This window comes from Athene cunicularia (genome assembly GCF_003259725.1).
Source record: "Athene cunicularia isolate RWA chromosome 4 unlocalized genomic scaffold, athCun1 chr4_part2, whole genome shotgun sequence".
NCBI classification, from domain to species: Eukaryota; Metazoa; Chordata; class Aves; order Strigiformes; family Strigidae; genus Athene; species Athene cunicularia.
In genome coordinates, this window is record NW_020799099.1 from 9,607,747 (window position 1) to 9,624,445 (window position 16,699).

The 16,699-nt window shown below is 40.6% G+C and overlaps 1 protein-coding gene across 4 annotated transcripts in view; it reads right to left on the reverse strand.

Annotated features, from left to right (window-relative positions):
• Nucleotides 1–4,516: 4,516 nt before the first annotated feature.
• RASSF6 (Ras association domain family member 6) overlaps nt 4,517–16,699 on the reverse strand; it is a 26,340-nt gene continuing 14,157 nt past the window's right edge. For all 4 annotated transcript variants that reach the window (XM_026847719.1, XM_026847716.1, XM_026847718.1 and 1 more), the window contains 9 exons: nt 13,259–13,337; nt 11,889–12,040; nt 9,939–10,030; nt 9,295–9,479; nt 8,843–8,944; nt 7,557–7,608; nt 6,538–6,656; nt 6,352–6,449; nt 4,517–5,601 (listed from right to left, as the gene is read on the reverse strand). In XM_026847719.1, the coding sequence (XP_026703520.1) occupies nt 5,526–5,601; nt 6,352–6,449; nt 6,538–6,656; nt 7,557–7,608; nt 8,843–8,944; nt 9,295–9,479; nt 9,939–10,030; nt 11,889–12,040; nt 13,259–13,337 (955 nt within the window). In that variant the 3' untranslated portion in view covers nt 4,517–5,525. The remainder of the gene's footprint in view (nt 5,602–6,351; nt 6,450–6,537; nt 6,657–7,556; nt 7,609–8,842; nt 8,945–9,294; nt 9,480–9,938; nt 10,031–11,888; nt 12,041–13,258; nt 13,338–16,699) is intronic.

Here is a 16,699-nt window from a genome sequence, read left to right on the forward strand (position 1 = left end):
TCACTGGAGAACTTATTGAATTAGTCTTGTGTTTATGTGCAGCAGTTTCTAGACACAGAGCTCAGCCACATCCAATGTCCTGGGGAGTCTTTGGCACTTGCACTGTTGATGGATACAAGCAAAGGTCTTCCCCTGGCTAACAACTCTTAACTGAACTCCTCTTGAAAAGTTCCTCTGCAATAGAGAGAGAAATGATATATTCACATTTTAGGTCAAAGCATTTTCCCTGTTTATTCTCCCTACCTCTGTTTTCCTCTTCTTTCCTACGTTGTTTTAGCTCACTGAACTACAAATGCAGAGCTCCTTTGAATTCTCTTTATCCTCCAGTAAATCTTCTGTCCACCTCTCATCTCTCTCTCTCTTCGATATCACCCTTAACTGAATAATAAACCATCCATGACTCTTGAGCCTTGCTTGCACTTTTCCTAGGTCTCTGCCTTGCTTTGCTTTAAATGATAAAATACAGGAGATTCTGTCTTTTACTAATCAGAAATTTCCACCTCTGATATACCCAAACATCCTATCTGCAAAGAAACATTCTACTATCTCTTCCTAATAGAACTGTATTTCAGTATTTTTCCTACAAATACCAAATCTTCTAAGGTAATCTGAGCTGAACAGTAAAAGCAAAGCATATATTAAACACAGTGATACATGTATATGCACTCTACACATACATTGTTTGTACACAATTTGCAAAGATTATAAAATGTTACTTACTGTTGCCATACACATTTAACTCATTCACAAGTGCATCATCTTCCTAACTCTAGTGCTCATAGATACTTTGGGTTTTTTTCCAGGGTCCAGAACTTATAAAAAGAAGTGAAAAAATGTTGTCAGCATAAAGAGCTTGCATAGCATATCAGAAGATACTCGCTGAATGATAGGAAGTCACATAAGCTTAACCGTGAGCATATCTTTTCAAAATGTTCGTGAAGTATCAACAGGAACATCGGATTTGTCATAGTGGAGAAAACTATGTGGTGGCTCTTTCCTCACAAATTTAACAAAGTCATGACAGTTTACACCACCTACAGTTCTGCCGTTGTCCCATCTGCCTCTGTGAACAAGGTCAAAGAAGTGCCTCAGAATAAAACATCAAATTCCCACATAGAATCTGCTGAACTGTGGAACTGTAAACCTGGCCTGCTCGCAGAGCTTAGCTTATCCAACAATCAAACGTATCAAGTTTATTTAGATGGGGGAGAAACCTGTATGCAAACCCTGTATCTGGCTCCTATCACTTTGATTCAGAATGATCAAGCGTATGTAAACTTTAAAGCCAACCAAGTAACTTAAAGTCAGTTTTAAGTCCAGAGAGAGGGTGCATCACCTTAAAGAAATCCACCAAAAGAATGAGTTAAATGGATGGAAATTCAGGGTTTAGATGTGGCCACCATCATATATTATGGAATACTATTTTCCTTATACCAAATAGTCACAGACACCAAAAAGAAGAAAGGTGTTTTAAATCTTAAACTTATGAAGCATAAACATAAATGAGATCAAATTAAGAAAATCTGTAACCACTTCTAAATTATTTTTCAATCACCAAATAATTATTTTTGCATTTTTATATAGATATGTCCTTGAAATACAACACATTCACTCAGTAATATGGGCTGCTCTAGGGGAGTTGTAAAGTTACCTTTAAGCACAGAAACAGATGATCTTGGGCATCTCAAACAGGGTGAGAAAGAAGAAAAATGAGCAAAGTGTCATGGAAAGGACAGAACATGGACTGCTGAAACTCCTGGTCAGCAGACGACTGTTTAGAGAAAGCACTGGGAGGCTGTCAGATTTACACTCCAGGTGGTTTAACACAAAAACAGCTTTTGGGGTTTTAATTTCTTTTTACGTTAAAAGAAGTTAGAAAACACGTTAAAAATCACATCAAGAAATTTAAAAATTCTCTAGAAACTTTTGATTCAAAGGAAGAGACACCCAGGTATCAGATTCTTTTGGTGGATATACCTAGCAGTAGTTATCCTAGGAGCATTTCAAAGTACCTGTAAGATACAGAAACATTGTTCAAGCAAACATCTCATAAAATGCAAACCCAGCTTAAAGTATTATCATCAGAGAGAAGGTTTCACAGTGAGATTGACGAGGTGGACCAAAGTGAGTCCCATTGGAATCTACCCTGTATATACTGCCAGGCAATATTTCCTTTAAGGATATAAATAATGAGAAGAAAAACCATTCATTAGATTTGTGGCTGACAGCAAGTTGGAGACACACTTTTTCAGGTCCCTTTGCAACATTTTAAATGTCAAAATCGTCTTAGCAAATTAGAGAAATAGCCTAAGAAAAACCAGGGACAAATTTAACATACGACATAGGTACAATTAAGCAGCTGCACTATTTCAGTAGGGGAAAACGGCTCATTAGGGAGTCGTGTGGGTCGCAGTGCAGTTCTAACAAATGACAGGCTGATTAAAAGTCACCAATGGTTTGCAGCTAATTAAAGTCTAACTCTGTGCTTGCATACCAGGGGTATAACAAGCTATGTAACACATGTATCACGGGTTCATTTTCCTCACCTCTGGTAAGGACTTTGCTAGAGCATTAGGACAAACCTTGGGTGCCTCGCTTCTAGAAAGCATTTCACTGGGCAACAGTAACAGTGATCCAAAAAAACACAAAAAGGAAAGCTCAAATAAACTGGTTGCCTGGTTTAATAAGAAAGGGCACAGGAACTTGGAAATCTTCATATACCAAAAGAGACGGATCCCAGGACAAAAAGCAGCCAGTTGGTGCCCAGTAAGGGGAACAAAGCTCTGGGATTGACTGGAAAAGGTGGGGAGCTGACAGACACACAAAGATCAATACCAAACCAATGATTAGATGGCCATGTGGGGCTTCTCTTAGCACTGTGTTTTCTTAAGATATCATGGTCTGATGAAGATCAGTCTTCTGAAATCTGGTTGTTGGGGTTTTCAGCTTTTTTTTTTTTTTTTTTAATCCAGTGATGACTTTGGGTTTGTCTGAGGCAGCTTGGCAGTACGAATTCAGGTCAGATCTGTAATTGCTGTCTTCATGGCTAATGGCTTAGGATGAATTCAAAAGCAAACCCCATTTCCTCTATCACTTCTTTTTCATTGCTGTGTTACCTTGAATATCCAGTAATGCTTTGTAATAAATTCTTCCCCTGTTCTTACCTGTATGTGTCAGAAACAATTCATTTCAACGAGCATAGTATTCACACAGAACTAACACCACAGCAACATTGCAGCTTTATTTATTTATTTCACTAGCCCTTAAAAGCCAGCAGACTCTAGCTAATCTGTGCTATGTACCATGGGTATTTTCCAACATCCTTCAGTCCTCATTCAACAGGACAAGTGAAATAAAAAGGATTCAGGGATTTAACAGCTGATGGTGGCAAAAATGGCTCGATTTTGTAATTGTGTATATACACAGAGGATTGTGCTTAAAACCACTTTCTTTTCCACATGGTCTGTGCATTGATTTCTTTTAATCTCAGACCAAGGAGTTACAACTATTCCACATTCCACAGTTTTCATACTGTATCCTCATACAACTCCTCAAGCACTTACAAAATGGGACACGTAATAGAAATAGCCTATTCTGCATAAAAATACTTAAATACTTTTTCCTGGTAGAAATTCCTGTGGCACTTGTCCTTTTCTAAGGAGTGCAGACTAGTTTATTTCCCTGCTCATGAATTCGAGCTACCCGAACATTGCCTTGCCAATGGGTTATGATTTGTTCCTGAGAGCAATTTCAACAGAACAAAGCCAAGAATCCAGCCCAATAGGTCTGTTCCTATTCTGACTCTAGCATCACATCCATTGTGCTCCAATAGAGGCAGCTGGTGCTTGAGACTTAGGTCTTCAGAGGAACTGAATGCCCCATCCGTGAGATGGCTCAAACTGCCAAATTCTGCTTGAGTTTGGCCAGGAACTTGGACATGGTCTGCTTCAGACCTCACTGAAATTTAACCTTACCCTGCAAGTATAACCAGTGATGTTGTAGGGTGAGTTGCATACCTCCTAAAACTTGGCTAACATGTATTTGAATGGGTCCCTGGGGAACTTCCAGTGACACTTGTGTGCATACTCTTGTTGCTTCCAGGAACTTATATTTGCACCTCTAAGGCAACTGGTTCTTACTACCATGCATCTTAACTGCTGAATCATTCTTACTTCTCTCCTCTGTGCTCCCTTGCCCATAATTATTTTCCTGGACAGGATTATAACAGACTGTACATTACAATAAACCCCTTGCACCAACCACAATAGCTTTAATTAGCACACTGACTTTTCATTTTTAAAGTTATCATCCAAGTAACATAATCTCAGGCAGTGTAAAGTTTTTCATGTTTGATTTATTCCACATGATTTTTAGGCAACATATACTGGAAGCTGATTTCCTCCTTGTCATAGTGTTTATCTTCTTAACTGCGCAAGTCAAAGGTCACCGAAGCAAAACACAGATACCATGTAAAAAAAGACAAATTAATACAGGAGGGCAATTAATTGTGCACCAATTGGATTTTATTTAAATCTCTACAATTTGAGCTTTAAAATTCAGCACGACTCAGCCAGACAGGACCTGACAGCTGGCTGCTACACTCTGCGCTGGGGCCAGGCTACACCCAAGCTGCATCTGGGGAAGGCTGCCAACCCAGCCCCATCACGGCTGTGATACTCAGCCTCTTGCACCCAACACTTCTCTCTTCCACCTTTAAATACAAACCACAGGAAGTTACAGGGAATCATCTGTTTCAGAAACAACAAACGCTGAGGTGCCTTCAGGACCCAGTCAAGCAGATATAACAGCATTTAGTGAGAGCTCTTACTTTGTAGTTCAAGAGATATTTCAGAGATAAATTCCCTCTTATGTTTAAGAGCTGAGTAGCTATTAAGCGGGAGGGTTTCCATTTATATATTTCCTAACTGTAGCTCAAAGCTTAAGCAAGTCAGGCATCTACCAATCTGAAGCCAGTGGGATTTCAGGTCTATCTTGTGCAGGCTTTTGTTTGGGGTTTTTTTGTTTTTTACGATCAGTGAAAAGCGTAACTGCAGTCTTAGATTCATAAGTACCTTTTGCAACTTATCTCTACTGAAAAGCTTCCTCCTAACATAATTCAACATTCCTCTAATAGAAGGAAAACCATATACTTATTTTTCATATTTTCAGTACAATTTACACATTGGTTATTGCAATATTTTTCTTATATGCTAGACTTTTGGTAATGGTTTGTAAATGAGCAGGTCTTTAAGCCTTATGCTTTTCACAGGATTTTTTTCCCCTCTCTTAAGCTTCAAACTAGATTCAGCATCAGTCTTCCAGGGGATCTAGTACCTCTTCTTAGGTGGTTCCCAACCAGTATTCCAAAGCTGTAGAGGAGTGGGTTCAGTTTTGGTTGCATAATTAACCAGGATAAACTCCAGTATTTTGAACACCCCTGTGCTTTAAGTGCTCTTCAGTCATGGCACATTCAAGCAAACCTACTGGCTTCCCTTTGGCGAAGGCAGCACGTGGAGCCATTCTCATCAAACAGTAGTCTCTGTTTTTTTAACAGTTCGACTATGAAGGTGCTGGCATATCATGCTCCTCTCTTTCACATACCTGAGACGGAGAGAATACATTTAAATAACACAGAACCCTGCAAAAATTCAACCCAAATTCTAACGTGCTAATTGAATGGCTGAAAAATGTAATGAAAGCTTCTCTGATAGAAAAATGACAATTTCTACTCTTTCTTTTCTTCACATTTCTTGGCCACTGATTCAAAGTGATTATCAGACAGTCATTTGATAACAGATCCACAGCTGGTAAAGACTCACATTGCTTTTGAACTCAGGACTCATATTTTCAGAAATACCACTGTGTTGCTAACTTGTACCTGTCGTACATTTTGAGCTTCCATCGAAAGAACACATGCCAGCAATCAGAAGTGAAGTTTTAACGGAACATTAAGAATTTGGCACTAATCTATCTTTAAAACTGCACTACCTAAATAGTACTCCAGTGTGTTCAAAGAAACACACTGCTGCAAGTAGCAACTGAGGAACCAGTCTAAGGCTCAAAAACCAAATGAAATAACCAGAAGAAACCCCGAGTGTTCGAATTTTCTGAAAAGATCCCCCCCATGTGTGTGTAGTCAGTATTTATTCTGGAATCTTTAACAGCAACAGCTCTTCTGGGTTTACCAGAAACAGAAAACATTATAAATCCCACAAAGTTTAACTTAAGTTGTGACAGCACAGTGTTCTGTCTACACTCTGCCACATACATGTATTCACCTCTTGAGCCAAACCATAATTGTAAACACTCTCCTAGACTCCAAGTGACCCCACTCATTTTACTTCTATTTACCGTGCAATTGTCTGTTGAATCTCCTGTTGTTCTTCTTCATTTATTCTGTGCAGAATCGATTCCAAAAAGGGAAGATGAAATTGAATATACTGAGCAACCTATCGAAAAGATGACAAGAAATGCACCTTAGCAACTATGCTAATTGGGAAAAATACTGTGAACTATTAGAATTGAAGATATACATACATCACTGCTAACCTCTTCCACATCCCTGTCCATGAGAAAAAACTTGGCAATCTTCTCCGAGGGCCCCTGCAAGAGTCTGTGCAGTAAGGGAACATCTGCACTCCTCAGCTGCTTCTTTTCTAGGATTTACAAGAAATGTTGTGATGCACAGAATGTACAACAGCACCTCTAGATAGATACCTCATTCAATGATACCTTGACCAATATCCTGTATTTAGCAGATGTGCAATTATTAGATACCTAACAAGTCTCTAATACATGTGTGCAGGAGGATGTGGCACCTAACACGTTATGCATTTTTGAAGGAAACTGGTAGAGGCAACACAAAGGGGTTGCAATTTACGTAGTTGAGTAAGCACTTAAGAGACTGATCCCAGGCCTAGCATCTTGACTGTGACTCCCTAAAACAAAATCTACTTCAAAATTATCAAACACCCTTTCAATTTCATATTTTGACATTTAAGGTACATGCCCATCAGTTCTCTCCCATTCTTTCAGGTATTCCTTTTAATTAATAAAGATCAAATTTCCTTTTTCCTGAAGAAATAAAAAGCGTGTTGCACAAGTAAACATTTTCCACTGAAAAATGAGTACTTTTAACTAGGCCTCTGCAATCCAGGACTATCATCCAAAACTGTCAGCTAACATATCCCACAACACTACCAGCAGGAGCCTGGCATCCCACAGCTGCAGTGTGGCTGTGCAGAACAAAAGTTAGAGCAGAAGAGCATCTCTAACACAGCCTTTCATTAAAGGAAAAACGAAGGCCTGTTTAGCTGAACCACCCAGACCAGTAGCACAGGGAAAGCACCCAGAACACAGTTACTCAGGTTTTCCTCTCCACCAGGGGACCACACATCTCTAAGGGTCTCCAGAGAAGCCAAAACAACACACCACGCTCACAGACTCAACTAGGACAGATGCCCATGACAAATCCTGTCGCTCCAAGTTAAGCAGTCCACACACACACACAGAGGATAATTAGGGATGAAGCGGTCATGCAGCTGTGTCTGGCTTACCTCCGGATGCATGGATAATATAAAGTGCAAATTCATGCGGGCTGTTTTCTATCTGTTAAACACAAACAAAAAACTATTCAGACTGACTGATGTACTTTCCTAGCATTTGACTGTCAGCAGATACTCTCTGTGCTTCTCAACTCAGATATTTAGTTCAAAGTCTGAGATTGGGATCCTGTCTGTGGAAAGTTAAAAGATACTGGATTTGGATAAGGGAGAAAGCTACGCTGCCGTGTTCATGTCCTGGTACCCCACTACCTCATGATGACTTACATTACCATACTGTCCAAGTCAGTAACATACCATCTTGGACAATACCAGATCTTTCCAGTCTTGTTTCCTTGGAGCACTCTTACTTCATACAACTTCCTTTTTGGGTGACCCACAGACTTGCCAGGAGTATTACCAATAGGGTAAAACCCTGTGATCTCTTCCTATTCACTTGTCCGCACAACCACATTCAGAAAATAGCAGTCCTTTTGAACATTTATTTTTCAGCTTATTCAGTACAACTTTACAACATGTTCTGTAATTCCATTCCTTATTATTCATAGAACTCCTCCTTCTAGTATTACACTACCAAGTCTTGTTAACTGTATGAAGTAGTTCTGCAATAGGAAAGTCTCTAGGCAAGGTAAATGGTGAATTTTCAAAAACTGTACACTAAGGAGCTACACAGACTAAAGATACTGAAGAAATACACAGCACCAATGGTAAACATATTTCAGACTAGATATAATCACGTTAATGGAAGGTGGTACCAAGAAAAAATAAAAGTAGTTTCAGACAGTATGGCACTGATCTTGAGCACTAGTTCTAACTGACTTTCTGGAGCTTTCCATGTGCCTGGATCTAAGAGAATGCATCTCCCAGACACTTGGGCTAAAAGAGAATTCCCTATTGTTTTAAACAAGATACGATTACTGGGTAGCGTCACTAGAGGGAAGCACGGCAGCGTGCACTGAGCAAACATCCTTTCTTTGGGCTAGGACATGTTGAAAGTGCAGCAGCATTTCCCCCTCCTGTGCGTAACTATATAGAGAAGTGGTTCTGTAGTTTTTCCTTCACTGCACACTATGCACCCAGTATAACTTTTCTAGGCTCAAAAAGCTGTGAAACATTTGTAAAATAAAACCCATTCCTTAAAAAACAGCCCGCATCATTTGTTTCTATGCACTATCCCCCCCTCCCAGTTATTTTCTGCCTATCACACAGCACTGGTGCGACACACTTGAGTTAACATTTCTAAAACACAGCTGCTCTTGCTTCTGCAAACACACAGTTACCTTAAACTTTCGAAGCAACTGTTCTATTACTTCTCTTGTTCTCATCTGGCTGTTTATTCTTATTTTGGTTTCTGATCCAAAAGCTGGAGTAAAAACTGATGTCTAGGAACAAAAACAGCAGCAGAAGGGCATGAGTATGAAGACTCAGTAGGATACAAACCAGCACAGCTCTGGGACAAGGCAAACTGTCGGGTGTGCTGCCACTGCTGCCATTCAGCAAAGAGCAGGCAATACCTCAGGAGAGCAGCCTGGGTACGCAGGACCGCTGGGGACCCCACTGTGCAGTGGCCAGGCACACCTGAAACCAGACACAGCGGCACCAGCCTGGCCCTGCTGTGGGGCCAGTGAGGGCTGAGCCTTGGCTAAGGGGGTGCAGGAGAGTCCAGAAGCTTGCTGGACATTTTTACCGGTCCCTACCTCATGTGATGAAAGACAAGCACAAACATTCATACCTCGTAGTTGTAGAAGTGGCCATTAATTGAAACCCTGTGAGTTTCTACTTCTGTCCTCGCTCCCATGGGGAACTTGGTCCTCTTCCGCACAGCTGCAGCATTGCTGACAGCCCTGGGCAGGGTAGCACAGTCATGTTCCTGCTCGCTCGCGGTCTTCAGAGTGCGGCTTTCGTAACATGAATAACCTAGACAAAAATCAAACCGCATCAGCTTGCTCTACCCTCCTTGCCAGCATCCCCACAGGAAGGAAGCTCTCAGTGGAGATTTTTTTTTTTTAATTTTATTTTTTTCCATTTTTAATTTTGGGGGGTGGGTGTGGAATGAGAGGGGAGCAAGGCATAGGCATATGGTGAAGAGCAATAGGCTGTCTCTGGTGGTTACAGTCACCTATTTTCTTCACTTCTTGGAAATTATTTCTTTGGTGAAAACGCAGCCTGCTGGCACTGGCCATTTGGAAAGTTATCTGCACAGCAATGGTTTCACTAACCAGTCAAAAGTCAGTGTTTCACTAGAATTTAATAAATGTTAAACAGAGACAGAAGAACATTTCCCTTTATTGGCACCGAAGTTCTAATGTGTCAAATTATTTTTGCACAGTCACAGAACAAGGAATCTTTAGTGAATGTAACAGCACCAACACTAACTTTTCTCAAGGTTTGGCTTTTCTTCAGTAGATTTCAATGTGTCCCCGCTAATATGATGTAGGTCATCAAACTCTCCCCAGCGTGTCATTCCCCTGAAATACCAAACATATTTATAGTTGATTACTCTTCATTAACTCAGTGATTTCAATTTATCCTGTAGCCAGGCTTCGTGTAACATATTCCTATCCCTTTTCAAAACTCTATAGAGCACAACTACAGAAGCCAGTAATTTTAGTTTATGTCAAAACAGAATTGGTTAGTAAAATGTGATATGACTACGGAACCCAGATGTAACACAATCCTATTTAGAGTCTGTTGAACATCAAGCATGATGTCCCTTAAATAATTTGCAGTAATTCTTTATTTATTTTATGGCAATGCCATGGATTACTCACATGTAGGATATCAGGCAGGCACACAGAAAACACACACATATTGTGGTTTAAATCGTTACAGGATGCATCAAGTCTGTTACACAGATGGGGACATGAAAGTTTAAATTACCATACTAGCCCCTCATGTTATCCAAACCAGTTCTGTACGAGAACAAGGAGTTCAATCCATTCTGTTTTAAATTCAACTTTATGACAGTATTTCCATAATTCATTGCATAAACTCTCTAGCAGAAAGTCCTTGGCCAGTTACTGCTCTGACTGAGAATAAACCAATTTGTAAGAAAATATTAAAAATTCATTTCCTATATATATTCAAAACAATATTCAGCTAACTCCAACAAACATGTCAAATGATGATCTCAGTTGTGTTCCATGCATTTAAAAAGTTCATTTAAGATCAAACAGTCAAGCTGCTCTACATACCTTAAAGCATGTCAGGGCAACTTCACATTTCTGTGATCATTAATTATTTACTTTAAGATTCAGATCTCCACCAGTCATAAGTTTTTTTAAGAAATAAAAGGCAAAGTAGAACTTTAACTTCCAGACTGGAACCTATCCTACAGGCCACACGCAGCCCATATCAGCAGATCTGGTCAAGGTGAACAAAGAGAACCAGATTTGCCTCAAACTCGAGTTCATAGCTGTTACTCCTGTCATGTCACATCCTTTAATTTCAACAGCAAGAAATAGGGAGGAAGACTGTCCCTGACTTTACTAGGATTCCCTGATAAATTCCATATTTCATTCAGGGTAAACACTGGCTGAGCCTCTATATTACACATTACTTTGCTTCAGCTCATCAGATAAGATTCAAAAGTCATCAACCAAGGCTTGGGAAATATCATTCAAAACAGGAAGAATAAATAGTCTGAGAACCTACATCAGTTTTTAAAGGTATGGCGAACCTAGCAGGAGTCAGATCAGCACAATGCACTCAGATATTAAACATCACAGGCAGCAGCCAGAATGAGCAGCTGATCTGTGCATATTTCTAAGGGGCTTTAACATCAGATTTTGCACAGAAAAAGCCAGTATTTGTTCCCTGGCTTAAACTTGCCCTGAGAAACAATGGTTTCACACCTGAAGTACTCGGGAAGGTAATCTGCAATAGACAATCGCTTAGAAGTAACCCACCAGCTTTTTGCTTCATGCTGTAAAATGTGCACTGACATGAGGTCTTTCAGGGGCTACCCATGTTTTTGGAAGTACATATATACATGTGGGTTGGGGTTTTTTTATCAATTTTTATGTGCATAAATTTGTCAGTACTTTCATGGGAATAGTCAGTATAGACAAGAGCAGCCTTCTCCACCTTCTCAGTTGTTCTTAAGCTGAAAGCCAAAAATGTAATGAATATGCTACAAAGATGCATCTTCCTGCCCAGCAGAAGCTGTCAAAAGACCACACCAGTTACACTGGGCACAGAGTACTGCTGGGCAAAGGACCACCACAGCCTTCTGGGATATACAACCAGCTATATCCATTGAAGCCACCTACATCAGCTGTCTTGAAACACTAGCCTGCCTCCTCCTTGTGGAAATTAATCCATTACCTTTTATTAGGGAACAAACCCACATTCTCTGTTGTCTTCAGGGTGACAAAAGAGGGTATCTGCTTCTCATCCTGAATTTTTAACCGGATCGGGTGTCGGACTCCCCAGAATATTGACAAGATTCCTTCAATAAATGTTTTGCTTCCTTCTTGCTGGAAAAAAAAAACCAAAACCAAAACAAAACAGAGTGTTGCAAAATAATTGAGCAATAATAATCAAGTAATAATAACTGATTTCCCCTCAAAGCAACAGGAATACAATGAAATCTGAGGCAAAAAGAGCCCTAGAACAGGTCACCTAGGGAGGCCGTGTGGCCTCCATACTTAACCTATTTTCAGACCAGCTAGCTAAAGCCACAGCTGACCTGACCTCGTGTCAGCATTAGTCTGAATGTGACCAGGAGGTTTTCTGACCAACATGTCCATAATTCCATACAATTACAAGTCAAATCCTATTTATTCTACTTGGACAACTAGCTCTTCTGAAACCAGGGTGCTATGATGGTGATAAAGGGGAAGAACAACTGCTGGTAGAGGCAGAAGAAGCAATTAATTAAATCGTCCTTGATGCAAAGCATGGCATCTGTCAAAAGTCATTAATGGTCCTCATTCTTGCTGACACAGAACTCTGTCACTGCAGAAGGAGCTGGGAGAGAGAAGTAAGGACTGCCCATTTTCAGACCATTTTTGCCCAGAATTGCTCTAATATCCATTTGGGTCTTGATATCAGCAAAACAATAGAAACGCAGCTTGTAAAGGAGAAGGAAGTTCAGACCTCTGAACCAGAGACTCAGGTATGAGAAACACGACTCATGCTTTTATTCATCCTTCAGCTCCACAGGCCCTTCTGGTCCCCACAGAAGATGCACTCCTGGGGCTACGCTTATGAGCATTTTCTCTGTACTAACAGTTTACAATTGAAGAGAGAGCAGCAGTCTCTCCTTGATGCAAGGGACAGCAGTCCTGCCACTACACACTGTGGGTTCAAGCAGAAGGGGAAAGGGGAACTGCATCCCACAGAAATATTTGCAGTACTATGCTCTCCCAGCTAATGACAGAAGATTTGAGATGTCAAACTAATGAATGGTTTCCTGTGATATGCTAACAAATGGGATGGGAAGAAGATCACACTTGTTAAAAATCTGGAACTCCCACTAGTCTGAACATATCTATTTCTGCTCTTGTCCTCACAGCTTCTGACTGTAGCACTTGCTGTGGCATTTGCATTACAGTGATATATTCCACCTAATATACTAACACACAACAGATATCCTACACTGTTCAGTCTAGCCATGCTAAACATCAGCACCCATTGGTGCCTTTCCTACTATTACACTGTGCTTTTTGTATTATTTTTACATAGATCCTTACCTGATTATGTGACAGTTGCAGGTTTTCTTGATCGGAATAGTAAGAGTTATAAGTCTTCAGAAGAGAACTGAGCTGCTCTCTAGAATGAAAGATCCCAATGAAAAGAAGAATAGTTTAACATCTTTGTCACTGTAAAATCCAGGTGCTAAGTGGCAGGGTAACACCCTGCATCTGTGTTACCCACTGCATCTTTGTTACAGATTTGGTAAGGATCAATTTCCAGGAGTAGAATTTTGTGAGGATACTGGGTTGCTTATAAGTTGCTTCTTGAAAGACCTGATACACAGAGGAAATTAGAGAGTCACCATCTGATGTGAGGTTAATTACACTGCCCCAGAATAACTTGTACTTTGAACTTCTGTTATAGTCATGAGAGGGAAGCAAACAGGAACAACACTCCCATGCACCAACATTGAAGATTATTTTAGTTAAGTTACAATTTGTTTCCCCACATAATGCTTGCTATTGGGTTTTTATATTTTTTCAGATACTCTTTTCATTTTGAAATTTCTACAGTATGCTGAGACAAAATATTTCTATTTCCTTCTGTCTGAAGCATAATGGCTTTGCACTAACTCTTTGGTTGGAGGAAAAAGGATGGAGATGAAAAGAACCTCTGCCAAGCAAGGATTATAAACTTGCCTATTATCTCAGATTTCAAACAGAAATTCATGATGGAATTTAAAAAAAAGAAACATAACATTCTGCTTTGAAAACACTGCATTGAGGCAGCAAAGCAATGTGAGGCACACTGGTGCTAACTTTGTTTAAAACTTAGTGATAACAATACCCGTCTCCATCCTTAATAAACTCACAACACTGCAGAAGAGAGTTTCAGAAAATGTTTCGAATTTGATGGTATTTCAAAATAACCAAATTAGAGCTACCACACTTCCCAGTTTCTAGGCTGCAGCCACCTCCTTTCCCCTTTGACAACTTTGGAACGAATGAACTGTAGCTACTGGATTTTAACTATGCGATTTCCAAACATCCTGGGAAATTTCACTGGGCTACTCAACACCCTGAAACCCTGAGCAGCCTGTGGGTGCACAGACAGCACCCCAAGTAGGTTAAAGTCAGAGTGCAGGGCAGCATCAGATCTCTGCTCCCTCCTGAGCAAACAGCCCACATCACCAACGCTGCCTACACAGCCCTTATAAATGAGTAAGAAGCAATAAATGCCATGTTGTACAAACATAGGCTGGGGGGTGATTGCTTCGGCGCCAGTGCTGTGGAAGAGCACCTTTCGGTTACTGCTAAGCAACTGCTGATCCCATCGGTGCCATGCTGTTGTATAAGAAGTAACCATCATACAAGGAGATACACACAGGAATATCTTCTTCAGAGCAAGGCTGCTTGAATTACAGCTCAAGGCCCAATCTGGTCCAAGTACTCTGCCTTCTTACAACTACTTCTGAAGAAGGATACACACCAAGTTGACAGTCCAAAGAAGAGCAGGGGGAGTAATAAGGGGCATCAACCATGAAGACAAAAAGCAAGTTGCAGCTCAGGCTAAGGAAGACTGGAAAAAGGCAGAATTAAGTATACGTATTTCAGGACCACCAAGAATGAAACGTTCTTCCCACACCAATTAAACAGCAAAGATTGTTTTTTAGATAGTAGTTCAATAAAGCAGTTTCCACCAGCAGAGATCATTAGGCACGGGAAACAATTGGATGGAAGCATATGAAGTCTTCCTCACAGAAAGCACCAAGATGACTAACAGTCACAATGGTTTCATGTACTGTCCTGCAGTGGTGAATGAAGACACCAAGTTTTATTTCCAAATAGTGTATTATTTCCATGGTTTTGTCTGGTATGAGATACTACAACAGCTGAACCACAGGCAAAACAGACAGCATTTGCAAACTTCCCACAGTAAGTTCCACAGAGACCTACTGAACTCTTCTAAGATCCATGTATTACAATCAGAAGTACCATTACAACTCCTAAACCAATTTTAAGTAAAAAAACCAAAACCAAACAAACCCAACCCACCACCCCAAAACCAAACACTGACTTCTAGCACTGTCACTGAAAAACAACTCACACATTGGGATGACTCTCAGTAGAACTTGCATTTTAGTATTTCCCCTGTCAGACTTCATCAAGAACATCAAAGAAATAACGTCAGAGGTATAGGAATAAATGGACCAAGATTATGTGCAAAGTATTACACACCACCTTCTGTGAGAGACAGATTTAGAGAAGAACTTTACACTACAGCCTTGGGGTGCTGAAAACACTGGCATGAATAGTTTCAGTGGAATTTTTAACATTTGTTTTCCTGTAACAGTCACAACACACCCACATCCCAGAACATGAGTACATTATCAATAGTGATGACAAACCTAAGAGTGATCTGTCCCCTAGAATGGGATCAGCTTGTACATTACTGCAGAGCAGTTCAGAGGGATATTTTCAAGGGTGAAATGAATATTATTTCAAAGCATCTCTCTCTGATCAGATTGTGACTCAGTTTACTCAGACTGCTTAAATGGCTGCACAGTTAAATGTAAACTTTAAAAAAAAAAAAAAAAAAGTCAGTGTTGCTCAGGGGATCTCACCTAAAATAATAAGACACTCCAAGAAATCACTGCAAGAGAATAGGAGGAGGCTGGATTACACAAAGAAATACAAATAAATAATTTTGGTTGGAAACTGCTATGTATGATCTTAAGTTAGACAACAGAAGTACCTTCTCCTGGGACTGTCACAGTCTCAACCCTGCAGCGTACACCCTCTTCTGTGGATTATGACAGGGCACTCTTCATCCACCTCCCGCCTCCCCTATCTACAGTCTCTGAATGCTCAAGGCAGGGGCATTATACAGGGTTGTGATTCCCAGTCACCTCATCATTTTTACATACCCAAAGCATCTGGACAACACAGTATCTCTCAATAACACTAAGCAGAACTATGTCATGATGTGAGTCTCTACATGGGATGGAGACCTGTAGCACCTGTTTCATCCTTTGGGGTGAGGTGCACACACATCTGACACTGGTTGAAGCAGAGGGGGATGGATGGACACCGCTGCCTGAGAATCCAACAAGGAGACCTGTCAGGGGGAACACAGCCTTCCCCTGGGCTTGGCAGCTGACAAACTGGAGAGGGAAGTGGGGGGAGCAGGGAGGCCAGTTAATGTGTCTGCTGTGCTTGAGGCCAAGGGGCACACACAGTGTGCTAGTGAAAAGCTTTCCCTGGCATACCCTATCCCTCCCTTGCTCCACTTAATGAGCTGAACTTGGCAGTGTCCTGTTACTTGGTGAGCCTTTTCCTCTGGCAAGAAGGGAAAGATAACAGGGCTTTTACTCAGCAGGTAATATTAGGACTAGGGCTGCACCACTAAACTCAACAAGGTTAATTGCATTCCCTTCTAACACTCTGCATGTACATTATTTACTTTGTTACCCTACTGCAACTCCACACCCCCCCACC